The 25,550-nt window shown below is 39.5% G+C and overlaps 1 protein-coding gene across 1 annotated transcript in view; it reads right to left on the reverse strand.

Moving 5' to 3' along the window:
• The window catches only part of ctdp1 (CTD (carboxy-terminal domain, RNA polymerase II, polypeptide A) phosphatase, subunit 1), a 149,959-nt gene that overhangs the window by 41,982 nt on the left and 82,427 nt on the right, over window positions 1-25,550 (reverse strand). Inside the window, exon 12 of the mRNA XM_061931450.2 lies at window positions 14,166-14,359. Within this exon, the coding sequence (XP_061787434.2) occupies window positions 14,166-14,359 (194 nt within the window). The remainder of the gene's footprint in view (window positions 1-14,165; window positions 14,360-25,550) is intronic.

Here is a 25,550-nt window from a genome sequence, read left to right on the forward strand (position 1 = left end):
TGTAAAACTCCACTGTGTAGGATGGAAAGCAACATGAAGGTGTTCTGTTTCTTTCATGTATTGTAATCAACAGAAAGATATTGTCGTGACCCAAGAACTACAAAGCGGAGAGAAAGCAGGGCCTGACTCCCCTCCAGACACCGCTTTTTTTAACTCTTTTACGAACCTCTGTTGGAACTCTTATATGACCTCTTTTTTTTAACTCTTTTATGAACCTCTTTTTGAACTCTTTTACGACCTCTTTTTTTCAACCGACCTTTTCTTTAGAACTGTTTTGTAATCAAAGGCGATGGCTGTTTACGACCCCGTCCCTTTGGAAGCAGCTGTTGCCATGTGGTCAGGGAAGGTCCAAATAAAGGAGGAGGCGTACAATCTTTCGCCACAGTGTGTTGAGACACTGTGCAGGTGTACAGTGTCCAGACGTTTCTCCTCAAATTGAGCCAAATTGAATTCTGTCTCTGTTTAATTCTTTGCTTCTTGTCTTGTTTAATAGATGTCATCAGTGTTTGAACCTGACAATTATATATAAACATGAAGTGCACATGCATGTAGGAATCATGTTATATTATTAATATAATTTGGAATAAACTGAAAAAAGCAATACAATTGTGCAGGATGAAGGTTGAGCACTAACGCCACTAGCTTAATGCTAAAGTACAATGGACTAGCTCACAGATAAGCTAACTCAAATTAGCATGGCCAATTGTAGGGCAAAGATTCCCACTAAAATTCATATCTATGGAACATTTTGGAGTCGAGATACCCATGGAAAAGTATAAGCATTTGATATACAGTAGGGAAGGGATTCCTATGGCCACATTCCTGGGTGGACCTCACGTGATAGGAGGAGGGGAGGCTAATCATTTTCCAATGCAGTCTGCTTAAAAAAAAAATTTTTTTTAATTTAAAAAAATTAAAAAAGGATGGAAAACGCAAGTGACAATGTGGTTAAAGTTGGAATTGCCACAAAACACACTTTAGGATGTTCAACACTCTACTGCCATCTGGTGACTAAAGTAGATTGTGCACGTCCCAAATTTGTCACATTTCAGGTGTCAGGTAAACCGTGACGAATAGGGCCATATAAATCCCCTTCCTACTGTATATTTCAGGTGGGTTTTGATTAATAAAACATTGGAGTAGAGATATCCATGGAAAATGTATTAGTATTTCAAACAATCAATCAATGTTTATTTATATAGCTCTAAATCACAAGTGTCTCAAAGGGCTGAACATCCACGGTTCAGATCCCACATCAGGGCAAGGAAAAACTCAACCCAGTGGGATGACAATGAGAAACCTTGGAGAGGGCCGCAGATGTGGGTGACCCCCTCCCCCCTCTCTAGGGCGACCGGTGCAATGGACGTCGAGTGGATCGAGCATAATATTATGAAAGTCCAGTCCATAGTGGATCTAACATAATAATGAGAGTCCAGTCCATAGTGATTCATTTGATATATATTTCAGGCTAAAGTTTTTTCCAAATATGTATTTTAATTGTTTTAAGTGGAACAATATTCTATATTTTTTTTTAAATATGTGTTTCAGGAAGCTGAAAATTTCTAGTAAAAAAAAAGTCAGGACACTTAGGGCTTAACAATAATAACAAAATAATTATACTCAAGGCAAATACGCCTCAAAAGGTACCCATGTAAACCATTTTTGTTTTTTTCAACAACAAAAAAACAAGTTATGTAAAAATACAGGCCTTCAAAAAGCCATAAATATGATTAATATTTAATATATTTAATTTCAGGCTGATGGAGTTTTAAAAGACTGACTCACACATCCATCACACCAAAGACACAACCCAATCAAGCCAGCGGACTAACTTCACTTACAAGGAAAAAACGAGATGAAACACATTTTCGAATTTCACACATGGCCGTCTGACAACCTGAGCCACGGCCCTAACAACCCTAATACCACCGCAGCAGCCCCCACTGTCAACTTCACTCGGCTTGGACCAAGCGTCAAGTTTCACACCCCGTATCAAAAATGAAATCCACAGCAGAATGAATGTGTCCACAGAGAGAGGAAATGCAACAAGACAACAGCTCATAACGGCGGAGGCGTTGGAGCAACGAGTGGCTCCAATTATGGTTGTGAATTTTACAGTGATACCTTGACATCTTAACAGCCCTCACTTTTGATGTATGACCTCAAATCCTTAAATACCTCTCTGGAGCCAAATGTCGTTACCATCCAAGAAATAACTTGTTTGGTTTTTTTTAGGCTTTTAACATTAGCATTAGCTGCTTCCGCCCGAATGCAGCTGGGATAGGCTCCAGCACCCCGGCGACCTGAGAGGGACAAGCGGTGGAAAATGTATGGATGCTAGTACCGTATTTTTCGGAGTATAAGTCGCACCAGAGTATAAGTCGCACCTGCCGAAAATGGATGATAAAAAAGGAAAAAAACATACATAAGTCGCACTGGAGAATGGCCAAACTATGAAAAAAAACTGCGACTTATAGTCCAAAAAATACGGTATTAGCTGCTGACTAGCTAATTAGTGATTGTATCAAATGTGGTCCTTCAGTAGTTAACTTCCGTTTACGCTTTCATTTAAATATGTCGTCGAAAAAGGTGCATGGTTACTTGTTTTAAAGTGGACCTAATATGTGAAACCAACTTTTCTTACCTATTGGCACCTGTTTTTGTGTATTTGGGATCTGCGTAAGTCCCGAAAATTTGAAATCTTAATATGATGCCGATATTAATAAAACAATCTTGCCTTCCTTCATACTTCCTCAAAACGAGCCGTTTGTAATTAGCCCCATTATTGACATTTTCCCAAATTGTGACGTTAGCGTATATCACCATATATGGTAAAGTGTACCTAAAGCGCTTTGCGCGAGTCCGCCATTGTAATCCGACGGTGTAGTCAACAAGCTTCATCTTTTGCTCCATGCCCCCTTCACTATAGCCATTTCTAATACAATCAACCAAAGCTTACTTATATAGCCCTTAATCACAAATGTCTCAAAGGGCCACAACGACATCCTCTGCTCAGAAAACCGACTTCCAAGAGCAGTGCACTACAAAACGTGCTCATTGTATCCATTAATTCTGACCTCATCATTTTGATTAAAAAATAAAAAATCTGCATAAATTGTTTTATTCATATTTGTTGTGCAAGTTAAAGTATTTTAAATATTGTGCTTCTGACTTAATGTTGCTGATCAATTTAAATGTATTATTGGGTTTATCGAATTAAATTTTTCAGTATCAAATGGTTTAACTCGGTCAAAGTGTTTGTAGTTTAAAGGCCTACTGAAACCCACTACTACCGACCACGCAGTCTGATAGTTTATATATCAATGACATCTTAACATTGCAACACATGCCAATACGGCCGGGTTAGCTTACTAAAGTGCAATTTTAAATTTCGCACGAAATATCCTGCTAAAAACGTCTCGGTATGATGACGCCTGCGCGTGACGTCACGGATTGTAGAGGACATTTTGGGACAGCATGGTGGCCAGCTATTAAGTCGTCTGTTTTCATCGCAAAATTCCACAGTATTCTGGACATCTGTGTTGGTGAATCTTTTGCAATTTGTTCAATGAACAATGGAGACAGCAAAGAAGAAAGCTGTAGGTGGGTAGCGGTGTATTGCGGCAGGTGTTGTGCCGGAAAACGCACCCCCGCCATAGAATGCACCCCTTGACTGTTGTGCCAGATAACACAGCCGGTGTTTCATTGTTTACATTCCCGAAAGATGACAGTCAAGCTTTACCATTGGCCTGTGGAGAACTGGGACAACAGAGACTTTTACCAGGAGGACTTTGAGTTGGATACGCAGACGCGGTACCGTGAGTACGCATGCAGCTGTGGCTTCCAAACATTTGATCGCTTGCCCGTACGTGCGTGCCGCTATGTGCATGTCACGTACGTAACTTTGGGGACTTTGGGGAAATATATGTGCTGTATGAACTTTGGGGAGGTGAACGGTACTTTGGGCTGTGGGATTGAGTGTGTTGTGCAGGTGTTTGAGTTGTATTGGCGGATTATATGGACGGGAGGGGGGAGGTGTTTGTTATGCGGGATTAATTTGTGGCATATTAAATATAAGCCTGGTTGTGTTGTGGCTAATAGAGTATATATATGTCTTGTGTTTATTTACTGCTTTAGTCATTCCCAGCTGAATATCAGGTCCCACCTGCCTCTCACAGCATCTTCTCTATCTGAATTGCTCCCACTGCCCTCTAGTCCTTCACTCTCACTTTCCTCATCCACGAATCTTTCATCCTCACTCAAATTAATGGGGAAATCGTCGCTTTCTCGGTCCGAATCGCTCTCGCTGCTGGTGGCCATGATTGTAAACAATGTGCGGATGTGAGGAGCTCCACAACCTGTGACATCACGCACATATCGTCTGCTACTTCCGGTACAGGCAAGGCTTTTTTATCAGCGACCAAAAGTTGCGAACATTATCGTCGATGTTCTCTACTAAATCCTTTCAGCAAAAATATGGCAATATCGCGAAATGATCAAGTATGACACATAGAATGGACCTGCTATCCCCGTTTAAATAAGAAAATCACATTTCAGTAGGCCTTTAAATAAGGACACTTGTTTTATATATCAAGCAAAGTGATGCACTTTAAATCTTTTCTGTTGCAGACTAAAACACAATGTTAATAAAGTTATATTATTTGTTGTAAATTGATCTAGATTTCATTATTTTTCTTCAATGTTAATAAGGAATGAATGTTACACACAGGTGTACTTATAACAATTTTATAGACAAATGATACTATTTATAGTCGCGGCAGTGCAAAATGTTTTCTTCTTTGTGGGGTGGGAGGGCGTGTAACGGAAAATAATTAAGAAGCACATCTTTAGGGAAAAATAGTGTGGCGTCGTAAACGTAACAGTTCATAAACTTTCTTTTAAACCTGTTACAACAACAGAACACAACAAAGTGCAGTGTACATGTGTAATGGATGCCAGCTAGTGTGGCCGTGCAATAATAATAATAATTACAATTATAATTACAATTACATTATAAATTACATTATAATTACAATTATAATAATTAAGGATGCAAATGCATTAAAATGTAATATCGGAAATTATCGGTATCAGTTTTTTTATTATCGTTTTTTTTTTAATTAAATCAACATAAAAAACACAAAATACACTTACAATTGGTGCACCAACCCCCAAAAAAATCCTCCCCCATTTACACTCATTCACACAAAAGGGTTGTTGCTTTCTGTTATTAATATTCTGATTCCTACATTATATATCAATACAGTCTGCAAGGGATACAGTCCGTAAGCACACATGATTGTGCGTGCTGCTGCTCCACTAATAGTACTAACCTTTATAAATAAAGTTGATTTGATTCAACAGTTAATTTTAATAATTTTCATTAATTACTAGTTTCTATCTAATTGTTTTTATATTGTTTTACTTTCTTTTTTATTCAAGAAATGTTTTTTAATTTATTTATCTTATTTTATTAATTTTAAAAAAAAGTACCTTATCTTCACCATACCTGGTTGTCCAAATTAGGCATAATAATGTGTTAATTCCATGACTGCATATATCGGTATCGATAATTAAAGAGTTGGACAATATTGGAATATCGGAAAAAAGCCATTATCGGACAACCCTAATAATAATACAATAATAATAAATGATAAATGGGTTGTACTTGTATAGCGCTTTTCTACCTTCAAGGTACTCAAAGCGCTTTGACACTACTTCCACATTTACCCATTCACACACACATTCACACACTGATGGAGGGAGCTGCCATGCAAGGCGCTAACCAGCACCCATCAGGAGCAAGGGTGAAGTGTCTTGCTCAGGACACAACGGACATGACGAGGTTGGTACTAGGTGGGGATTGAACCAGGGACCCTCGGGTGGCGCACGGCCATTCTTCCACTGCGCCACGCCGTCCAAAGGTACCATATCGTTCTAACTCATGTCTGTCAGTAGACTTCATATGGAAGCGCTAAAATCTACAACTATTTTGACCAAAAAAAAAACACCATTACATGTTATGTAGACCACAAGGACGTATTTTAAATGTCGAAAGAAAATTTGACCTTTTTAAGGTCAACCGCTAACATTAGGGCCGTGTTCGACCGTTTTGTCCTTGGGCAAGAACCTTGCTCCTGATGGGTCGTGGTTAGCGCCTTGCATTGCAGCTTCCGCCATCAGTGAGTCTGTGTGTGTTTGAAAGCACTATATAAATACAGACCATTTACAATTAGCTGCTAGTGTTAGCTGTTGACTAGCTGATTACTGACTGTATCAAATGTAGTCTTACAGTGGTTAGCTTCCTTTTAAGCTTACGTTTAAAAAAAATTGTCAAAAAACGGTGCATTATTATTTGTTTTAAGGAGTTAATATTACAGTGGTTAGTTTTCTTTTACAATTGGTGACCAATGAGAATGTTAAAAAACGAGGAGTTATATCATTTCCTGCAATTGGGGATCCCACAAGGAAGTGTGTTAGAGTTTTTAAGGTTTACTGCAGGGGTCGGGAACCTATGGCTCGCGAGCCAGGTGTGGCTCTTTTGATGATTGCATCTGGCTCGCGGATTTCGGCTTTTCAGATAAAACAAAATATTATCGCTTGTTTTAATCCATCCATCGATTTTCCACTGCTCATGTCTTGTTCAGGGCTGCAGTTGGCTGCAGGAGCAATTGTCCATTATTTTAATTGGATGATAATAGCCTACGTTGGGCGTTGCTGGGTAAACAGGTATACGCCCCCTTTTGAATCAGTATGTGCGGTCATTAGCTCAAAGCTAACCCTTCGACGAAGAAGATGGCAAAAAGAAAAAAAAGATGAGGAGTATCGTACATTTCAGGACGAATGGACCGAAGAATTCGCCTTTGTGGAGAGAGCAGGTTCTGCAGTGTGTCTAATTTGCAATGACAAAATTGCATCGATGAAACAGTCGAATGTAAAGCGGCACTTCAACACACGCCATGCTACCTTTGCATCAAAATACCCTGCAGGAGATAGCAGGAAGAAAGCGTGCCGAGAGCTACTGAGCAGGGTGCAAGCGAGCCAGCATCCGCGTATGGACCCGGCAAGGTGACTATAATTACGCTAGTTTTGCTGGATCCAGTGAGGAACGGAAAACCATTCACAGATGGCGAGTATCCTAAAACGTTCATGCTGGATGTACAAACTCCGTTTCCATATGAGTTGGGAAATTGTGTTAGATGTAAATATAAACGGAATACAATGATTTGCAAATTCTTTTCAACCCATATTCAATTGAATGCACTACAAAGACAACATATTTGATGTTCAAACTCCTAAACCTTTTTTTTTTTTTTGCAAATAATAATTAACTTATAATTTCATGGCTGCAACACGTGACAAAGGAAAGGGCATGTTCACCACTGTGTTACATGGCCTCTGCTACCCAACCAGTGCAGCTTAAAAGATCTCGCAGAGTTCAACGACAATGCAAAAGACTGTGTAAAGAAATGGTAAACTGTCATATAACCACATGCTTCAAAGACACGAAAAGAAGAAGAATGGCCTTTCCTTTTAAACTCAGTAAACGTTTGGGAACTGAGGAGACACATTTTTTAAGCTTCTCAGGTGGAATTCTTTCCCATTCTTGCTTGATGTACAGTTTAAGTTGTTCAACAGTCCGGGGGTCTCCGTTGTGGTATTTTAGGCCAATAAGCAGGGGCGTCCATGGTAACGTTGCTTGGATGGCAACATATGTTGCTCCAAAACCTGTATGTACCTTTCAGCATTAATGGCGCCTTCACAGATGTGTAAGTTACCCATGTCTTGGGCACTAATACACCCCCATACCATCACAGATGCTGGCTTTTCAACTTTGCGCCTATAACAATCCGGATGGTTCTTTTCCTCTTTGGTCCGGAGGACACGACGTCCACAGTTTCCAAAAACAATTTGAAATGTGGACTCGTCAGACCACAGAACACTTTTCCACGTTGTATCAGTCCATCTTAGATGAGCTCAGGCCCAGCGAAGCCGACGGCGTTTCTGGGTGTTGTTGATAGACGGTTTTCGCCTTGCATAGGAGAGTTTTAACTTGCACTTACAGATGTAGCGACCAACTGTAGTTACTGACAGTGGGTTTCTGAAGTGTTCCTGAGCCCATGTGGTGATATCCTTTACACACTGATGTCGCTTGTTGATGCAGTACAGCCTGAGGTATCGAAGGTCACGGGCTTAGCTGCTTACGTGCAGTGATTTCTCCAGATTCTCTAAACTCTTTGATGATATTACGGACCGTAGATGGTGAAATCCCTAAGTTCCTTGCAATAGCTGGCTGAGAAAGGTTTTTCTGAAACTGTTCAACAATTTGCTCACGCATTTGTTGACAAAGTGGTGACCCTCGCCCCATCCTTGTTTGTGAATGACTGAGCATTTCATGGAATCTACTTTTATACCCAATCATGGCACCCACCTGTTCCCAATTAGCCTGTTCACCTGTGGGATGTTCCAAATAAGTGTTTGATGAGCATTCCTCAACTTTATCAGTATTTATTGCCACCTTTCCCAACTTCTTTGTCACGTGTTGCTGGCATCAAATTCTAAAGTTAATGATTATTTGCAAAAAAAAAAAAAAGTTTATCAGTTTGAACATCAAATATGTTGTCTTTGTAGCATATTCAACTGAATATGGGTTGAAAATGATTTGCAAATCATTGTATTCCGTTTATATTTACATCCAACACAATTTCCCAACTCATATGGAAACGGGGTTTGTACCATGTTTGGATCTACGTATTCATGCGAGCAGTCATTTTCACATCTTAAAAACATCAAGTCCAACCTACGATGATCACGTTTAACGGATGAAAGCCTCAACGCCTGCATGAAGCTTAACCTCACCAAGTACCAACCAGACTACAAATCCGTGCAGCACCAGAAGTCGCATTAATGGTGAGTATTATAACAACATTATTTAAAATAATACATTTAGAGGCTTATTATACTCACATTTAGGTTAATTCAGTCTTAAAATATATTATATGGCTCTCACAGAAATACATTTCCAAATATTTTGCTTTCATGGCTCTCGAGTCACAAAGGTATCCCGACCCCTGGTTTACTGTATACAACATGAAAAACAAACGGATATATGTAATTTACATGATAAATCAATGTTAAGGGTTCAGATTTGAATGAAATTCCAGTTCAACAATGTGTCTGGACGTTTTATATTCAACTGGAAGGGACAGTAATGGAAGAGTTTATCCTTGGTTAAGTTAAAAAGTTAAAGTACACTGCAAAAAGTCAGTGTTCAAAAACAATACAAAAAATAAAATACAAAAATTAGGGGTATTTTATTTGAACTAAGCAAAATTATCTGCCAATAGAACAAGAAAATTTGGCTTGTCAAGACTTTCCAAAACAATTAAAATTAGCTAACCTCAATGAACCCAAAAATTACTTAAAATAAGTATATTCCCACTAATAACAACTGTAATACTATATGAGTATGTATTTTCTATTGTTTCATTGAAAATAAAACAGCAAAGTCCATTTGGCTGTCATCTGTTTTAATATGAGACACAATTGTGTCAAAGTCATGATTTTTTTTTTTCATGCTTGAAGAAATTATTACTTTAAAAAAGTAGTTTTATACTTGTGAGTGTTGATGACACCGCTTTGCAACAGTTGATATTCTAGTTTCAAGCATGTTTTACTCAACATAGGTCATCAAATCTCAGCAACAAGCTGTAATATCTTACTGAGATCATTTTTAACCCTTAAAACAATTAAAACACTAACATAAAATCTGCTTAGTGAGAAGAATTATCTTATCAGACAGAAAATAAGCAAATATCGCCCTTTTTTTAGATATTTAATCTTACGTAGATTTCATTTCTTGCAGACCCCTGGGGGCTGAGGGGAGCAGTGGGCAGCAGCGGTGCCGCGCCCGGAATCATTTTTGGTGATTTAACCCCCAATTCCAACCCTTGATGCCGAGTGCCAAGCAGGGAGGTAATGGGTCCCATTTTTATAGTCTTTGGTGTGACTCGGCCGGGGTTTGAACTCACTTTTAGGGCGGACACTCTAACCACTAGGCCACTGAGTAGGTTAGAGTACATTAAAGAGTATTCTGCATGGTTCCCCAAAGTACTGGCTGTTTTTATTTGCCTGTCATGAACAATCCACTCGGGCTGCTTGATCACGCCGTGCCAACTACTTTTTAGACACATCAATTAAACCAGCCTCAGAACGGATGAGCTGCTCCACCGCAGAGTCCCGAGAGTCAAAAAAATAATAATATAATATGCTTCAAAGTTGGAGAGATTGAAACGACTATCTGCCAGATTTTTACACTTAAAATGAACCGGCCTGCCAACACTTGGGGATGATAGTCAAGATAATGTGCTGAAAATAATCACCAGTTGGAATCAGCGTAATCACTCAAAGGTTATTCTCTTGCGAAAAATTTAATGAAGCTAATATTGCAGAACGATTTCCGGGACTTGCAATGAGGCAGCGGAGATTTGTGTACAATGACCGACATCAATGCCCTTTAAAAAACAGCGCATTTGGGCTGGCAAAGGGCAGACAGCAACATTATTGTCATCATCCGGAACGGGTAAGAACCAGGCGAGGAAACCTGCATCACTGCGGTATCTTAGCAACAGATGCATGTCTGTTTTGGTGCTGAGAACCTGAATAGACAACTACTAATCCACCTTGCTCAGGAGTAACAGCGGAATTAATGGAGGTTTTGATTGAAAACAAGAGCCCTAGAACTCGAGTCTGAAAAAATAAACAGCATAAAATAATTATGAGGCATATAAGAGACATGAGGATTGGAAATAAACTGCAATCTCAGTCTCCTTCAGAAGAAAGTAAGACTCCTGCTCACAACGGTTTTCTCTGTTTTAGATATGTCTCCATGGCAGCAGACCACTCTGCCTGCTTCCAGCCTGGTGAGAAACCGACAACCTAAGTGGCGAGTTTTTCAAAATGGTAGCAACGGCAAAGTGGCGAATGACTCGTAAAGGATTTTTGATACACATTTCGCATTCTTTCCAATTACAAAACCTGAATGAAATATGTATTATTTACTGTTTCAAGAAAATGCAACTACCCTAATGGGTGCCATTTAGAGATGTCCGATAATATCGGACTGCCGATATTATCAGCCGATAAATGCTTTAAAATGCAATATCGGAAATTATCGGTATCGGTTTCAAAAAGTAAAATGTATGACTTTTTAAAACACTGCCTTTGCGTGCCGGCCCAATCACATAATATCTACGGCTTTTCACACACACACAAGTGAATGCAACGCATACTTGGTCAATAGCCATACAGGTCACACTGAGGGTGGCCGTATAAACAACTTTAACACTGTTACAAATATGTGCCCCACTGTGAACCCACACCAAACAAGAATGACAAACACATTGCAGGAGAACATCCGCACTGTCACACAACACAAACACAACAGAACAAATACCCAGAACCCCTTGCAGCACTAACTCTTCCGGGACGCTACAATATACACCCCCTGTACCCCCAACCCCGCCCACCTCAACCTCCTCATGCTCTCTCAGGGACAGCATGTCCCAAATTCCAAGCTGCTGTTTTGAGGCATGTTAAAAAAAAGAATGCACTTTGTGACTTCAATAATAAATATGGCAGTGCCATGTTGGCATTTTTTTCCATAACTTCAGTTGATTTATTTTGGAAAACCTTGTTACATTATTTAATGCATCCAGCGGGGCATCACAACAAAATTAGGCATAATAATGTGTTAATTCCACGACTGTATATATCGGTATCGGTTGATATTGGAATCGGTAATTAAGAGTTGGACAATATCGGCAAAAAAGCCATTATCGAACATCTCTAGTGCCAATGCTAAGGAAATAAATACGTCACAGCATATCATAGCAATCCAATCATACAATTTAACTCACTTGTGTCAAAATGATGTTAGTGTGTACAAATAAATTACCGTACTGACCAAGACAACGCTTTAAATTAGGCATACTTTCGGAAAAATCTAAGATGTTTATATAGTATGGAGGGGGGGAAACAGTGTTTTATTTTGTATATTTCCTAACTGCTTAACAGTTCTTGGATCATTAATTCATGAATCACCATTATTAGCATCATAACTAATTTTCTGTAGTTTGATAACTTTCCCAACTTGTGGGAAACTTCATTTCAACTGCCGCTCTCAGGGTCGCTGGCGTAAGTGACAAGAAGAAAAGCTCAGAATCATTTTGGAAGATGTCATGAAACAGACCCAGAATGTAAGACAACCTTGAGTTTTTGAGACATCTTTGTCTTGTGAAAAAATACTCTTACATCTGAGTCAGTGCAGTTTTTCACTCCTGAGATTGGCTAAGATTAGCATTTAAGGTCTCAAGTTTGGCTGGGATTAAAGGATTCTTCTGTAAAGCGCAACAATGTGACGCATCAGGCAATACAAGTAATGCATGTTTCTGCACTACAATTTCAGTGGTGCTGCAAAATGTTCCAGCCTTCAGACTAGTTTGAAGTCATTTGTATGTCTACATCTCGAGACCCTAAATATAAGATGGGACAATGAACACTGTTTTATATGTGGGTCCATTCTGTATGACAGAATATGTTACTTGACTGTATTTGAAAGAGTGAGACCGCTTATATTGAACCAGTGACGTGCAGTCACTAGAGGCAGGTGAGGCCCCGCCCCACCTGCCATCATGGACAGAAAAAAAATGTAAAAAGAAAACAAATTAATTAAATTGTTATATGTATCCAGTGATTATACTATAAAGTTATTTTCCATTTAACTTCACCAGTTTTAGATTATTTTTATTCAAAATCGCTGAATTTTCACATTTGCCGTTCAAATACTGAGAAGAGACGGTGCGGTGATCAGCAGCCAGTTGAGGCACGTCACTCAGTTGTGCCTCACCATGGATTGCGGACTCGGCTAACTGCTGTCCTGCTGTGCAGTGAGACCGTATTACTATATGAATTATATTATACATTTCCATAGTTTAGTTAGCTGAGGTATATAATGTACAGTGTATTTTGTCAACAACTGTATGTGTGTAACGTATTTCTTGTGCTGAGCGATCATACTACTCAACCTACTCAGTGGCCTAGTGGTTAGAGTGTCCGTCCTGAGATCGGTAGGTTGTGAGTTCAAATCCCGGCCGAGTCATACCAAAGACTATAAAAATGGGACCCATTACCTCCCTGCTTGGCACTCAGCATCAAGGGTTGGAATTGGGGGTTAAATCACCAAAATGATTCCCGGGCGCGGCCACCGCTGCTGCCCACTGCTCCCCTCACCTCCCAGGGGGTGATCAAGGGTGATGGGTCAAATGCAGAGAATAATTTCGCCACACCCAGTGTGTGTGTGACGATCATTGGTACTTTAACTTTAACTTTAAAACGGCTGCGAAGACGCACTGGCTGAGGCTCGCGTAATCCCGCCTCCTTGTGCCGGTTAATGCACCCCCCGACGGGAGCGCCACACCAACCAAAGCCCACACCCAAACCCTCCACGTGCAAGACCGAACCCACTCATAAAAAATCACTCAACAAGAAGCCAAAAAGTGCAAAAACAACAATGCTCGCGTTGGAGGAGCCGCGAACGACCGCAGGGCCACAACATTAGGTACACCTGCAGACTGCAGCACGGATTTCATATTTCATTCATTCACAACTCCTCCAACACGAACACCACTGTTCCCGCACTTATAAGTAAAGGTAAGACCATAATAACGTTTTTTTTTATTAAATGTGCTTTTTTGTGTGCTACAGATTGTATGTGTAAAGTTAAAGTTAAGTTAAAGTACCAATGATTGTCACACACACACTAGGTGTGGTGAAATTTGTCCTCTGCATTTGACCCATCCCTTGATCACCCCCTGGGAGGTGAGGGGAGCAGTGGGCAGCCCGGGAATCATTTTTGGTGATTTAACCCCCAATTCCAACCCTTGATGCTGAGTGCCAAGCAGGGAAGAATGCTGGTATGAGCTTTTAAACATAACCCTTTAACTGCTGCCAATCAAATGGTGAATAAGATACTCTTTAGGGTTCATATGTTTGTAAATCTGACTGTGATGAAGTCAGTGCCTCACCAGCCACCAACCTCACCGCACGTCACTGTATTGAACCATTTTCACTGTAGAATAATAATATGAATGGGCTGTGGGTCTCACCTTGACACGGTAGTCCCACTGGATGTCGCTTGGACCTGTTCATCCAGTGTCATCTCCTGAGGACCTCCTCCTCTTCCTCCTGTTAGGGGTCCAGCTCCTTGCCGCTGTTCTTCCTCTACTTCCTCATTACCAGCTTTCTCTTTCCCTCGTCCCTCACTCTCGTTGTCGCTCTCCTCGCCAAGGATGTCATCCACCTATTCAAAAAAAAAAAAAAAAGACAAGAGGAGTGGCAGTGGAGTGACAATATAGACAGGGGACTAAGTAATGAGACTTGCTGCATTGTGGACCAACTGAATTGAACTCTCAAATTTGTCCAAACAAATAAACCTTTTTATGTAGGCTGTGTATACTTTTTAATGTGGCAGTTAAGCAAAAATAATTAAGTAATAAAATTGTTTGGACACCCCTGGAGTAGTGTTCGTTCATTTAGCTTGTAGTAATATCATTATTATGGTCAAGAAAGCTATTTAAATTCCCTACATGAGGTCAGTAAATCTGCTGCTACAATTTCCAAATGTCTTCCACAGAAATTCATACAGATGTCATTCTCTGCCTTTTATGAGACTTTAATGTGCTCATATGAAACACGGCATTTGAAGGCACATTAACCGCTCCTTTTGAAAAATGTAAAATATGCTCAAGTGCTGCCGCATCATTATTATAGTTAGAAAAGCAAGAAGGCAAAAAAGCAACAACAATGGTGGTCAATTGTCTTGACATCTTTTCCCCAGTAAAGCTACAAATGATTACAGCTTGGTTCTCGCTTCACAACACAGTGAATGCACAATGCAGTCTTGTTCTGCCGATTGCCACAATTTAAAAATATGTCATGACGCATGTGACCTTTTACCAAAGTGGACGTATGAACAATCCTGAGATATATGACAACATCCATTTCCTGGCTGTATCCAAAGGCCACGCAAAGTGCAAAGGAGGCTTTCAGAGCTCAGCAGAACACAGCTCCACCACCCTCTTCCTTCCCTAAAGCTAGTACACAAGCTGTAAATACACTGCAGTCAAAGTGTGTACCCAAGGAAGTGGATATATTTTCTTCAAGTCGGCGAAAGGTGGAAATGCAGTGATTTTCTTTTATGTCTCTTACAGAAAATAGAAAGCGGTCGCGGTAAATCTTATAGAAATGTTCAATCAAGTTGTCAAATTCCTTCAGCCATGTATCAGTTTGCTTTACTTCATCCAATGGTATTTCATCTTAAAAAGTCAAAATATTACAACAGGGGGCCAGGTGCCTGAACAGTATGACTTGCAGTCATAATGTTACAGGAATTCCTGTAAACAATCTGTTGTTGTTTGCAGGAATTCCCCCCATTCAAGGAAACTGCTGTAAAATGCGTGCCAGGCCAGGAGTAAGTTAAAGGGGAACATCATCACAATTTCAGAAGGGTTAAAACCATTAAAAATCAGTTCCCAGTGGCTTATTTTATTTTTCGAAGTTTTTTTCAAAATTTTACCCATCACGCAATATCCCTAAAAAAAGCTTCAAAGTGCCTGATTTTAACCATCGTTATATACACCCGTCCATTTTCCTGTGACGTCACATAGTGATGCCAATACAAACAAACATGGCGGATAGAACAGCAAGGAATAGCGACATTAGCTCGGATTCAGACTCGGATTTCAGCGGCTTAAGCGTTTCAACAGATTACGCATGTATTGAAACGGATGGTTGTAGTGTGGAGGCAGGTAGCGAAAACGAAATTGAAGAAGAAACTGAAACTATTGAGCCATATCGGTTTGAACCGTATGCAAGCGAAACCGACGAAAACGACATGACAGCCAGCGACACGGGTGAAAGCGAGGACGAATTCGGCGATCGCCTTCTAACCAACGATTGGTATGTGTTTGTTTGGCATTAAAGGAAACTAACAACTATGAACTAGGTTTACAGCATATGAAATACATTTGGCAACAACATGCACTTTGAGAGTGCAGACAGCCCAGTTTTCATCAATTAATATATTCTGTAGACATACCCTCATCCGCTCTCTTTTCCTGAAAGCTGATCTGTCCAGTTTTGGAGTTGATGTCAGCAGGCCAGGGAAGCTAGGGTCGATATTCTTCTCTTGATCATCTTCGGTGGCATAAGGGACGGTGTGAGCCAAGACATCCAGGGGGTTTAGCTCGCTCGTCTGCGGGAACAAACTGCCGCCATTGCTTGCCGTGCTACCGAGGTCCTTTGTCCCTGAATTGCTCACACACTCCGGCAGATTCAATGGGGGTCTGGCGGCAGATTTCTTTGACTTTATCGTTGGAAATGCATCTGCTTTGAGTGTCGCAGGATATCCACACATTCTTGCCATCTCTGTCGTAGCATAGCTTTCGTCGGTAACGTCCAATTTCTTGCCACTTTCGCATCTTTGGGCCACTGGTGCAACTTGAATCCGTCCCTGTTCGTGTTGTTACACCCTCCGACAACACACCGACGAGGCATGATGTCTCCAAGGTACAGAAAACAGTCGTAAAAACGGAAAATAACAGAGCTGATTTGACTCGGTGTTTGAGAAAATGGCGGATTGCTTCCCGATGTGACGTCACGTTGTGACATCATCGCTCCGAGAGCGAATAATAGAAAGGCGTTTAATTTGCCAAAATTCACCCGTTTAGAGTTCGGAAATCGGTTAAAAAAATATATGGTCTTTTTTCTGCAACATCAAGGTATATATTGACGCTTACATAGGTCTGGTGATAATGTTCCCCTTCAAATCACTTTGTAGAGAAATACTTCACTTTACCATACCAAATCATTGTTGTCCCGAAACCATATTTTGAATACCCTTCAACTGTGTATATGTGGCAGCAGAGTTGAGGCCGAGTCTTGGGTCTGTTTGAGGTTTCTTTCTTGGAGAGTTTTTCCTTGCATTCATCGCCAAAGTGCTTGGTTTTCCTTGATATACAACCTAGGTCTCAGACCGGAACATAGTGCGTTAAGAAAATGAAATTTCAGTTCTTAAAAAATGGACAATAATAAAGCATCTTGAATCTTGAAGATAATTACTGGGTTTTCATAGGTGTGGCACAATAAGCCTCCCCTTTAGATCAGGGGTCACCAACCTTTTTGAAACCAAGAGCTACTTCTTGGGTACTGATTAATGCGAAGGGCTACCAGTTTCCATCCATCCATTTGCTACCGCTTATTCGCATTGGGGTCGCTGGAGCCTATCTCAGCTACAATCGGGCGGAAAGCAGTGTACACCCTGAACAAGTCGCCACCTCATCGCAGGGGCTACCAGTTTGATACACACTTAAATAAATTGCCAGAAATAGCCAATTTGCTCAATTTACCTTTAACTCTATGTTATTATTAATAATTAATGATATTTATCTTTGTGTAAACACTGATTATCTTAATGATTTCTCACAATAAATATATATAGAAACAGATGAATATCAATATACAACACTTTATTTTTATATTTTCTCTAAGTGCACATTTTTCAAATTGAACATTTTCAAATGATCACTTCTAAGACAGTCTTGTGAAATGACAATATCCCATTTTAACTAGCTAGCCACTAACATTTTTTAACAAATCATGAATTACTTTGCACCATGTTTGTACAAATAATAACTCATGTAAAATACAAAAGTCAACTCTCAAATTTTTAAATAAATCATGTCACACTTTGAACTGGACACCAAATCTGTTATCTGTTTTTTTGTCAGTTAGTGAAGACCAAGTCTTTCAAATATTTTCTTGGATTTTCAAATTCTATTTGAGTTTTGTCTCTCTTAGAATTAAAAATGTCGAGCAAAGAGAGACCAGCTTGCTAGTAAATAAAAAAAAAAAAAAAAAAATAGAGGCAGCTCACTGGTAAGTACTGCTATTTGAGCTATTTTTAGAACAGGCCAGCGGGCTACTCATCCGGTCCTTACGGGCTACCTGGTGCCCGCGGGCACCGCGTTGGTGACCCCTGCTTTAGATTAAATAATACGGCTGGGGCCTATCTATTGTTGGGCATCGGTTGGATGATTCAGGTTCTGATCCCGGTTCCTGGTTTAAATTCTCGTTCTTTTAAAAGCAGTGTCAAAAATGTACTATTCTCATAGGGCTATTTTCAAGCAATATAAAAATATCAATCCTTTGGACTCGAATATAAATGTTGTATAAAGTTCCTTTCCACCGAAGTACACTTTCACAAAAGTTTCACTTTATTTTAGGAAACCTTATAAAAAAAAAATCAACACATATCCTGTTGTTCATGTGTTAAAGATAGAGATATTTTGACCAGGCTTTTATGCTGCCGATTTCAATATCAATCATCCATAAGTGAAATTGGCCGATACAGATCACATACAGTACAGGCCAAACGTTTGGACACACTTTCTCCTCATTCAATGTGTTTTCTTTACTTTCATGACTATTTACATTGTAGATTGTCACTGAAGGCAGCAAAACTATGAATGAACACATGTGGAGTTATGTACTTAACTGAAAACATGTTTTATATTCTAGTTTCTTCACAATAGCCACCCTTTTGCTCTGATTACTGCTTTGCACACTCTTGACATTCTCTCGATGAGCTTCAAGCACACCTGTGAAGTGGAAACCATTTCAGGTGACTATCTCTTGAAGCTCATCGAGGGAATGCCAAGAGTGTGCAAAAAAAGTAATCAGAGCAAAGGGTGGCTATTTTGAAGGAACTAGAATATAAAACATGTTTTCAGTTAGTTCACCTTTTTTTTGTTAAGTACATAACTCCACATGTGTTCATTCATAGTTTTGATGCCTTCAGTGACAATCTACAATGTAAATAGTCATGAAAATAAAGAAAACCCTTTGAATGAGAAGGTGTGTCCAAACTTTTGGCCTGTACTGCATATTAACTGTTGAAAATGTATTTGTGGTAAGTGCTATTGACATACTTGCCAACCCTCCCGGATTTACCGGGAGACTCCCGAAATTCAGCGCCTCTCCCGAAAACCTCCCGGGACAAATTTTCTCCTGAAAATCTCCCAAAATTCAGGCCGAGCTGGAGGCCACGCCCCCTCCAGCTCCATGAGGACCTGACCTGTTTTCACGTCCGCTTTCCCACGATATAAACAGCGTGCCTGCCCAATCATGTTATAACTGTAGAATGATCGAGGGCGAGTTCTTGGTTTCTTATGTGGGTTTATTGTTAGGCAGTTTCATTAACGTCCTCCCAGCGCGGTAACAACACACAACAACAGCAGTCACGTTTTCGTCTACAGTAAAGCAGTTTGTCTGCCGTAAACAGCAATGTTGTGACACTCTTAAACAGGGTAATACTGCCATCTTTGTCACGGCCCAGATGCACACGAGTGCGCAATCATCTGGGAGCCGCGCTGAGCGCACCTCCAAGCGCGTGCGCGCGCGTCACTCTAGCTGTTGCAGGCAGCTGCGTTCCATCTTCAATCAACACACGGCACTGATGAGAGGGACGACTACTTAAACAACCGCCACCAGAGATCCTTTGCCAGAACGTAGCAATCTGTACATCGTACCCTCCCTGTGTGTGTCCCCGAGTCACGCAGTGTGTCGTGTGCTTCTACATCTTCCCTGTCTTCCTCGTGCTTCCTGGTTCTCGACTCCTCGCTCGCCCCCGGACCACGACGACTCGCTCCTGCCTCCCGACCACGCTTCCGCCCCTGGACAAGCCCTGCCTGCCTTGCCCTTGTCTGACATATATATATATATATATATATATATATATATATATATATATATATATATATATATATATATATATATATATATGAAATACTTGACTTGGTGAATTCTAGCTGTAAATATACTCCTCCCCTCTTAACCACGCACCTGCCCCCAACAATGCCCCCCGCCCCACCCCCGACCACGCCCCTTCCCCCTCCCCACCCCCCACCTCCCGAAATGGGAGGTCTCAAGGTTGGCAAGTATGGCTATTGACGGTGTAACAATATTAACAAAATATATAAACTGGTTCCCTATTTTCTTCACTGCAAAAACTGAAATCTAAGTCAGATTAAATATCTCAAATAAGGGTGATATTTGCTTATTTTCTGTCTGATAAGATAATTCTTCTCACTAAGCAGATTTTATGTTAGAGTGTTTTACTTGTTTTAAGTGTTTTGGTCCTAAATGATCTCAGTAAGATATTAAAGCTTGTTGCAGAGATTTGATGACCTATATTGAGCAAAATATGCTTGAAACTAGAATATGAACTGTTGCAAAGCTGTGTCATCAACACTCACAAGTATAAAACTTATTTTTTAAAGTAATAATTTCTTATTTCAAGCATGAAATTAAAAAAAAAAATCATAACTTTGACACAATTGTGTCTCATAATTAAAACAGATGACAGCCAAATGGACTTTGCTGTTTTATTTTCAATGAAACAATATAAAATACGTACTCATATAGTAGTACAGTTGTTATTAGTGAGTATATTCTTATTTTAAGGTATTTTTGAGTTCATTGATGTTAGCTAATTTTACTTGTTTTGGAAAGTCTTGACAAGACACATTTTCTTGTTCTATTGGCAGATCATTTTGCTTCGTTCAAATAAAATACCCCTCATTTTTGTATTTTTTTTTCTTGTTTTTGAACACTGACTTTTTGCAGTGTTTTAGCACACACAATTTACAAAACACTACTATCACTTATTGAAAAATGTTTACCTTTAAAGGCGTCCTGTGTCCGGGGAATTATTACTCTAGTTTGTAAACATAAACAAAAACAATTTTTTTTAAAAATATTTTGCAATTAAAACAATATTCTAATCACTCTGGCATCAATCAAATGTATTTAATGATACTACCCTTTCTATCAACACAGTCAATTTTTGGATCATCCGTCTTCCTCTAACGTTTGCCTGAGAGTGGTCGCTAAAGAGCAACAGAGCAGCGCACCAGTTGTTATATTAACCTCTCTCTAGACTCGTATTAATCTACTTATGTGCCTGTTAACATCTGCTGATTTTATGCAGTAACGCGCTTCCATCTACACTTCTTAAACTTTACTAAGCAAGTATTTCGTCTGTTGCTTTAAGCTTGTTTAGATGCTTGCTTAGCAATTACCTTGCTTTTGCCTGCTTCTTCCGACAGTCTTTCGGTGATAATACATTTTAAAGACTGCAGTTTATTTGCCAAAAGCGGAGAGACTCCACACGGTGTAGAGCGATACAATTAACTGCTTAGCCACTTCTGCATCAGCTAATTTTTCATCGGAAATAAGAATTTACATTTAAAAATGTTGACAGCTCTGAGAGAATCAAAATGTAAGACCCCTGTCTTTTTGATGCCCGATGCCCAACCCTAGGCCTATCAGACTACCCAAAAACTAGATTTTCTGGAGTACCCCAGACTGAAACTAGTCTTGTCGTAGGAACTAAAAAAAGAAATAATTTGGCCCCTGACAAACGTTACTTCAGCAGACATGTCAGAAATTTTTTCTGAAGTAACTGTACCTCCCCTGAAGTCTTCGAACACCTTCCTGTAGGCGTCCACGGGTTTGAGAAACAACATAATTGCGATGTTTCTCTCCGAAATTTTGATTGTGGTTCTATTTGCTATTTTTATATTGTGTACCGTATTTTTCGGAGTATAAGTCGCACCGGAGTATAAGTCGCACCTGCCGAAAATGCATAATAAGAAAGGAAAAAAATATATATAAGTCGCACTGGAGCCCGGCCAAACTATGAAAAAAACTGCGACTTACAGTCCGAAAAATACGGTATATAAAAATGCATAAAACTGTGAAAATAACGAGTGAAAGAAGACATGTTACTTTTAGACTGTCAATCAACATATTCACATTAGAACAATATGCTTTTGTCTACATCAAGTTCTTAAGGGGAACTGCACCTTTTTTGAGGGAATGTTGACCATTGTTACCAATCATTATGAAAAACATGACAGATGTATTTTTTAATGCATTCTAACTTGTAAATAAACGTTAATAAAAGTCCGCTTACACCAGTGCCAATGGGAGGTCCTCTATTCCACCATGGAACCCAATAAAAACCATCCAAAAAAAAACGCCCAAAATACTCCATTTACATTTTGTGACTTGAATATTAACCACGTATTAATGATATTGTTATTATAAGCAGTAACACAGACAAACTATTTATAGAGTGTGTGCCTAGGTTGACATCAAGGGGTCTGCTGTTTCCTCGCTACCCTGCTCGTGGAAGTTTATTGTAGATCATAAATCAAGCCTCACCTGGATAGCAGTAGGACGAGGATGTAATCCGACAGCCAATTTAGACCCGGAAAGGGCAAGAACGACACAATAAAACCACTTGGTTCCACACCCATTTTCTTTGCCATTATGAGTCATTCTTCATCTAAAACGGGAATATAGCATGATTCTATCAGTCGGCATCCTAATGACAGCAGACATCATACAGTAAGTGATGTTTTATTATGTTTGTTGGCTCTCATAAAGTCTGCGGAGAGTAGTAATCAGTAACGTTGTTGGGGGGGGGGAAAACGAACGCCGTAATCCATCCATCCATTTTCTACCGCAAGTGCCTTTCGGGGTAGCGGGGGGTGCTGGAGCCTATTTCAGCTGCATTCGGGCGTAATGAGTTTTCAAAATACGTAAATATTAAATGTTTCTTTTTATAAATGGGCCCGTTAATACATTATATATATTACATCATGTATATAAAACCTAATGGGGCTGTTTGGATGTTTTTAAGGGCTTTGTTGGCAAAATAAAGCAGCTTTTTGATCGCATTTATTTACAATTTAAAAGGCATTAAAAAAAAAGAAAAACATGTCTTCTTGTCTTACATAAGGATTGTGAATGACAGGCAAAATAAAAAATAAAAAAAGTGCAGTAAACTGTAAGCTAAAGAAATAACCTGATAAAAATTATACAGTGTTTATAATGAAATGTAATCATAATATATAACAAATGCAAGTCACCATTCAAAAGAATATAAGCTTTTATTTTTCATGACTTTAGAATTGTTTACAATTGTACTGTAAATGGAAGGTAAATAAATTTGTAGAGATGTCCGATAATGGCTTTTTTGCCGATATCCGATATTCCGATATTGTCCCACTCTTAATTACCGATTCCGATATCAGCCGATACCGATATATACAGTCCTGGAATTAACACATTATTATGCCTAATTTTGTTATGATGCCCCGCTGGATGCATTAAACAATGTAACAAGGTTTTCCAAAAGAAATCAACTCAAGTTATGGAAAAAAATGCCAACATGGCACTGCCATATTTATTATTGAAGTCACAGAGTGCATTTTTTTTAACATGCCTCAAAACAGCAGCTTGGAATTTGGGACATGCTCTCCCTAAGAGAGCATGATGAGGTTGAGGTGGGTGAGGTTGGGGTGAGTGTACCGGGGGGTGTATATTGTAGCGTCCCGGAAGAGTTAGTGCTGCAAGGGGTTCTGGGTATTTGTTCTGTTGTGTTTATGTTGTGTTACGGTGCGCATGTTCTCCCGAAATGTGTTTGTCATTCTTGTTTGGTGTGAGTTCACAGTGTGGCGCATATTTGTAACAGTGTTAAAGTTGTTTATACGGCCACCCTCAGTGTGACCTGTATGGCTGTTGACCTTGCATTCACTTGTGTGTGTGAAAAGCCGTAGATATTATGTGAATGAGCCGGCACGCAAAGGCAGTGCCTTTAAGGTTTATTGGCGCTCTGTACTTCTCCCTACGTCCGTGTACCGCTCCATACAGCGGCGTTTTAAAAAGTCATAAATTTTACTTTTTGAAACCGATACCGATAATTTCCGATATTACATTTTAAAGCATTTATCGGCCGATAATATCGGCAGTCCGATATTATCGGACATCTCTATACATTTTTTACCCTAAATAAATATATAAACAAAAAATAAAATGGAGAAAATGGATGGATGGATGGATTCTCATTTCTGCAAGTAAAAAAATAACTTCAATACATATAGAACATCCTAAAGTGCATTTTTTCCCAGTTGGAAAAATAAGGTCTGATTTTGTGTGTTTGTTTATTGCCATCACGTGATCACAGCATTCTCGTTCGTCCGTGTTAATGGGATTAGACCGCACATCCAATTTGAAGCAAAATATTACCACAACAGGACTTTTGGCTTTGGAATCATATTTTTTTCCTCCTAATTTTTGTTACTTTGCGGCACTATCCACTGGCAAATCACAAGTAAGGAGGCTTTCTGTTGGTGCACTTCTCCGGGACAAAGATTGTGAATGACTAAAAGAAGGGCTCACTGTGTTCTGTTAATTTTACAGTTAAATAAACGCACTCATGTGCGGAGAGAGTGAGACGTCTTTCTCCCTGTTTAAAGCGATAGACAAACAGGCTCAACAATTCTGATAGGCAAACGTGTCCGTCACTCAAATGCCGGTGATGACGAAGAAAAAAAAACGTCAGCTTCTTGCGGTAATTTAAGGCACTAATTAAAACCTTGATGTCGATACGATGTCGAATAATTTCTAGGGCAGGGATTCTTAACCTTTTTGATCTTAGGGCCCAACTTTTCCACTAGAGAGGGACCAAGTTCCCACTCAAATATTAACACTGAATTAGTAATATTACTATTGATTTTAATCATATTCAATAATTATATCTAACCTACTTACAGTTTACAATCATGTCAAATGATATGAAACCATGTGTTAATCATCAAGGTTATTATTTATATAACACAAAAATCTGAGGCAAAGGTCAGGCTGGTTAAAAAAATAAGTACTAATCAAATATACCGCATACTTAGGGAGTCATTTATAACCGACAAAATAATAAATGTACAGTATGTACTAAATTAAATTAACTAAATTAATAATGAATGTTTTTCAAAACCTGTCAATAAAATTAAAGTGCGAATTAAAATACGCTGCTTAACCACTTAAATCATAATTTTTGTGCTTAAAAAACTTCTCTGTGACTTTAGCCTTCAGACTTCTTCTGTTTGTTTGAGATTGTGATTACTGCCACAAGTGGTTGAAAGGTGTAGTGCAACTGAGTACCGCACGCGGCCCCTACGGACCACAGCTGATAAACAGATATTTTTTGTAGGCCCAACAATGGTTAAGAAACTATATTCTCGTGGAGCCTACCGTATACTAACGAGACCTGATAAACCAGTACCAGTGCCAGTTTGGTATTGTCATACCTGCCAACTTTTGAAATCAGAAAAACCTAGTAGCCAGTGTCCAGGGGCCGCAGGCCCCGGTAGGTCCAGGACAAAGTCCTGGTGGGGGGTTTGCCCCCCGACGCAAAATGATTATTAGCATTCAGACAGGTTAAAAATGTTGCTAAAACCATCACTTTTCTATCAGTCACAGTGACTTTTCAAAACAAAAATATTACAGCAAAAATCATATGGGTTGATTGACATGTTTATTCTGTAAACTAACTTCAATAGTTTGAAATTATTTTGACAGTTAATGCC

This window comes from Nerophis lumbriciformis, linkage group LG37 (genome assembly GCF_033978685.3).
Source record: "Nerophis lumbriciformis linkage group LG37, RoL_Nlum_v2.1, whole genome shotgun sequence".
In the NCBI taxonomy this organism is placed as follows: domain Eukaryota; kingdom Metazoa; phylum Chordata; class Actinopteri; order Syngnathiformes; family Syngnathidae; genus Nerophis; species Nerophis lumbriciformis.